The sequence below is a fragment of the Aplidium turbinatum genome, chromosome 6 (assembly GCF_918807975.1).
Source record: "Aplidium turbinatum chromosome 6, kaAplTurb1.1, whole genome shotgun sequence".
NCBI lineage: Eukaryota > Metazoa > Chordata > Ascidiacea > Aplousobranchia > Polyclinidae > Aplidium > Aplidium turbinatum.
This window is the reverse complement of record NC_137477.1, coordinates 3124001-3129047: the sequence shown is the minus strand read 5'-3', so window position 1 is coordinate 3129047 and position 5047 is coordinate 3124001. Positions and strand designations below refer to the sequence as shown.

Below are 5047 nucleotides of genomic sequence, written 5' to 3'. Positions count from 1 at the left end.
CATGTTAGTCGCTGTTTGGAGAATATTGCCTCAACGTCATAATCTGTATAGGAGATATACGATTGTGACGTTTCATTGGCCTCATGCAAAGAACTTTTGGCATAACGGATCCAAAGTGTACATTTGGATCAAGGTCCAGGATGATGTTAGGGTCCCAAGGATTGGTATAAAATACCCGCTTTTTGTCAAAGGCGATGTATGTTGGATTAGCGCAGTTATGTTGATTACGACGGTGTCTTAGTTTGCTGTAGGAAAATCTTCCGAAACTTTATCTAATCCTTGCCTATCCCACTCTGGAATCAATTCTTGCTTCAATGAAACCTTATTCTTTATTTTTCTATCTTACATGCCCCACATTTTGTGACTAGGGCTTAGTAGGATACCAGCAGAATTTATCTTCTCAACTATCTTCTTAACTGTTGTATTATGCGTAATCTGTATATAGTACGTTCTCTCTCGTGGTGTCTTTCCGAATGCCAGCACAATTGTACCTCGTGTTTACGCCAGGACGTCACGCACGAGTGACTACACTGTTAGCATTACACTACATCTCCCCGACAAATACGATAGAGGGAAAGCATTATGAGTATGCAGAATCGTAAAAGCATTTCGCATACAGAAATAAGAAACAAAACAGCAAATCAATAATAAACATACATGCCGTGCTCTAACAGAGCACATTATAATATAAATACGGTAAGTTATAATAGAATGGAACAAGGCGAAGTCTAAATTTGAAATTGTCTGCTTATATGAATAACTGAGTGGTTACAAATTACAAAAGCGAATAGTAGGCTTTTGCTAAGCCTTGGTTTTATAATAACAGGTATGCCATTACATTTTATGTTACGAATTCTTTATATTTTTCCGGTTTTCTAATAACGCGCTTAGGCCTTCCTGAAGGCTCAAAGTTACTTTGACTTTCTGCAGGTGTGTCACTATTACAACGTGATGCGGGCCTAGGCGGTGGTTCCGGATTAACCATAGTGTTATTTGTACTTGGGTTGTCAGGCGAGGGGAAACTTATTAGAAATTGTCTATTTCGCCTCAATGCTCCCCCGTCTGGAGTCGCCACTACATACGATCGTGGAGTGTCATGAGGTTTCTCTACTATTCCAGGGGTGACTGTATTATTGTTTCTGATGAGTACTTTACTTCCTGGAACCAAAGCAGATTGTTCTTTAGTGCGATGTCGTCTGTTGTAATTGAGGGCTTGCTTTTCCTGATCATATTTCTCCTTCTTCCGTAGCGAGTCGAAGTCAGGCCATTGTGGAGCTAATTGTTTTGGGTGTAGGGGGAGATTGGATTGGAGTCTTCTTCCCATGAAGAGTTCTGCAGGACTGTAACCATTTCTTAAGGGGGGTACAGCGGTAAGAAAGCATCGCGTAGTAAGGATCATTATTTTTCTTTAACAAATTTTTGATTGTTTGAACGGCTCTCTCTGCTTCGCCATTGCTTTGAGGATATCTAGGACTAGAGGTTATATGCTTCACTTTTAGTTTGTTTGTGAAATCTGCAAATTCAGCGCTTGCAAACTGTGGACCATTATCTGAAACAATTACCTCCGGGATACCATAACGAGAGAATATGGACTTGACGTGGTTGGTAACGTTTACTGCCGTAGTACTCACAAGCAAGACCGTTTCAATCCATCTAGAAAAGTAGTCGACAATCAATAAATATTGTTGGTTTTTCCAGTGAAACATGTCCATTGCAACTTTTTGCCATGGTCGTTCGGGTCTCTCTGTGCACAATAGGGGTTCGATAGTTGGTGAGGAATTTTTTAGGCATGTGGGGCACGATTTAATCATTTCTTCTATTTGCTTACTCATAAATGGCCACCAAACGGACCCTCTCGCTCTTTCTCTGCTTTTGACAATCCCAAAGTGTCCTTCATGAACTTTGTTTAAAATATCAAGACGCAAGGAGGGTGGTATTATCAATCTAGTTCCTCGCAGTAACAAACCGTCTTGGACCGTAATTTCGTCTTTGACTGAATGGAAGCATTTAACAGCACTCGATAAGGCATTCATACGCGGCCACCCCTCTTGTGCATACTGCATTACCTGACTGCAGACCGGATCATCTTTTAACCTTACACGTATTTCATTAAGTCTCTTCTCCGAAGCTGGGAGTCCGTCCATTATCGACATAACGTAGGCTTCAGAAAGGAGGCGAAGTTCTTCGTCGGATGACGTGGGCGAGTCTACAGGTGATCTGGACAAGGTGTCGCAATAATTAACTCTTTGCCTGGGATATGGCAAATATCATAAGTGAATCTCATCAAACGCATTCGAAAGCGTTGAATGCGGGCGGGCAGTTCGTCGATACCTTTTTTTCCTAGAAGAGGGACCAAAGGCTTGTGGTCTGTTTGAACAAGAAACTTCATACCGATCAGATAACTGGAAAACCGCTCACACGCCCATGTGATGGCTAAAGCTTCCTTTTCTATCTGCGCGTAACGTTGTTCCGTATCACTCATAGCTCTGGATGCGAACGAAACAGGTTTCCAAACATCAGAATCATGTTTTTGAAGAAGAACTGCTCCTAAGCCAAATGAGGAAGCGTCAGCAGATACTATTGTCTCTAGCGTCGGATCATACAGTGCTAGTACATCGGTTGAACTACATATAGCTTTGATGTCATTGAAAGCTGATTCTTCTTTCGTGGTCCAAGACCATTCTGTATTTTTACTCAACAGCTTACGTAGATGTTTTGACTTTTCTGCTAGTTGATTTGTAAATTTTCCTAGCTGATTTACCATGCCCATAAATCGTCGCAATTCAGAAATGTTATTGGGGCTCTGCATTTTCAGGATAGCGCTTACTTTGTCAGGGTCAGCACGGATGCCGTCGCTATCGATAATATGACCAACAAACTTAATAGACGTTTTTGCAAATTCACATTTATTGTTTAGTGTCAGTCCACTTGAAGACAAAACTTCTAAAACATCAGCTAATCGTCGATCGTGCTCAGCGTGATTTGCTCCAAACACCAGAATGTCGTCCATTTCGCACACGACGCCGTCTAACCCAGAAAGAATGTCTGACATAGTTCGCTGGAAGTACTCTGGAGCGCTGCATATGCCAAATGGTAGACGATTAAAACAGTATCGTCCAAATGGGGTTATAAATGTGGTTAGGATTTTCGAGCTTTCCGAGAGAGGTATTTGCCAAAACCCAGATTTAGCATCTAGTTTAGAGAAAATTTTAGCGCCACTCAGTTGGCCTAGAACCTGGTCAACGTAAGGCAATGGGTGTTTTTCTCTTTTGACGCTTTTGTTCAACGTTGTGTAATCCACACATATTCTTACGCTGTTGTCTTTTTTGGGCACTACAACCATTGCGGCACACCAGTCAGTGGGACGTTTAACTTCTATCACTCCTTCTTGCAGCATACGGGATAGTTCGACTTTAACTTTTGAGAACAGTGGCAATGCAACACGTCTGGGTGCACGAACTTGGTAAGGAACAGCGTCATCACACAACGTTATCGAATATTCTCTTGACAGCTTGCCAAGATTGCAAAACAATTGGGGGTATTTTGCTGTAATTTGCGTTTTCACTGCTTCGGGACTAGAAGTCGAGTTGACGAATTTAACGATCTGTAGGCAATTTATAGCAGGAAAGCCTAACAATGCATTATTAGCGTTTTTGACGACATAAACGTTTTGACAGCTGTAATTTTGTCTGTACGTAAGTCTACAGTTAAATTTTCCCAACACATTTAAAAGATTGCCACCTGGGCCTTGCAATTGTCTGTCCGTTTGGGAAAGCTTGAATTTACCCAAGTGCTCCCAGATATGAGCAGGTATGATTGTGACTTCCGCACCCGTATCAACTTTAAATGAAACTGGAAAATTGTTGATTAGAACATTCACAAACCAGGCAGACTTACGTGATGTCGTTTCACTTGCTTCATTGACGCTTTTGTTTGTCTGATTCCTACAATGTCGAGCAAAGTGTCCTATCTTTTTGCATTGGAAACAAGTGACTGTCTTTACTGGACAAGTTTCTCCATTGTAATGAGGCGATCGACCACACGTCATGCATTTCTTTGTAAACCGCTGTTCCTCTTTTCTTGCGATGGCTTCAAGTTCGCCGCTATTTTGTTGTGTCGTTTCTTTACAAAGAATGCCTTGTTGCTGTTTTACTGTCTCGCTTTGCCGAACAAGGTCGATTGCCTTTTGCAGTGTGAGGTCTGTGTCCATCTGCAGCCGTTCTGATAATCCTTTGTCTCGAATGCCTACCACGATGCGGTCACGCAACAGTTCATCGTGAAGCTCGCCGAACTGCAAGCCTTCCGCCATGTTGTACAGGCAAGATATGAAAGAACTTGCCGACTCAGTTTCGCCTTGGTTTCTTGTGTTAAACTGGGCACGCTCAAATATAATATTGCGTCTCACAAGAAAATGTTGTTGGAATTTAGTTTTAACTACTGAGTATTCTTTAGAATTTTCTGGCGAAAGCTTAAATGACGGCACTATTTCTTCAGCTTTATTGCCCATGCAGTAGATGAGCGTGTTGACTTGTAGTTCGCCATCTTTCTCTGCTAAACCTGAGGCACTTCTAAACCGTTCAAATCGCCTTATCCACAGGGTCCAACCGCTGGGATTTGAGAAATCGAATTCTGCTGGAGGGTTCACTTGAAACATAGACATGCTTCTTATACTGACTAGAACTTTAACTTAACGATTGTTCAAAACTGCATCGCTGTCACCATGTTGTATTATGCGTAATCTGTATATAGTACGTTCTCTCTCGTGGTGTCTTTCCGAATGCCAGCACAATTGTACCTCGTGTTTACGCCAGGACGTCACGCACGAGTGACTACACTGTTAGCATTACACTACATTAACGACCCTGCTCAATACGAATTAACTTCACTAACTTTCAACAGGATATAGAGTATCTATCGGTTCGAAGTGCAAGTCACAAGGATAAGTCCACATGACAAAAAACTTTTATTTCTGCTTGATGTTCCTGTCGTACCCAGGAAAGCAAAAAAGCTAATCTCCATTTTCAAGCATGTCATTAAAGGCAGTGGC

General features: G+C 41.8%; 1 protein-coding gene across 1 annotated transcript; it reads right to left on the bottom strand.

Moving 5' to 3' along the window:
* Positions 1 to 2953: 2953 nt before the first annotated feature.
* LOC145772269 (uncharacterized) lies at positions 2954 to 4769 on the bottom strand. The gene is made up of 2 exons (XM_082584133.1): positions 3898 to 4769; positions 2954 to 3077 (listed from the first exon to the last, which is right to left on the bottom strand). The coding sequence occupies exons 1-2, from the start codon at positions 4658 to 4660 to the stop codon at positions 3028 to 3030; spliced, it is 813 nt and encodes a 270-aa protein (XP_082440259.1). The 5' UTR covers positions 4661 to 4769; the 3' UTR covers positions 2954 to 3027.
* Positions 4770 to 5047: the final 278 nt, after the last annotated feature.

Bases quoted from the DNA above. Each gene is read 5' to 3' on its own strand.
- LOC145772269 (XM_082584133.1), bottom strand. From the start codon at position 4,660: ATGTCTATGTTTCAAGTGAACCCTCCAGCAGAATTCGATTTCTCAAAT. The intron at 3,078-3,897 runs GTAAGTCTGCCT...TGGCATATGCAG, and splicing joins AGCAAGTGAAACGACATCAC to CGCTCCAGAGTACTTCCAGC.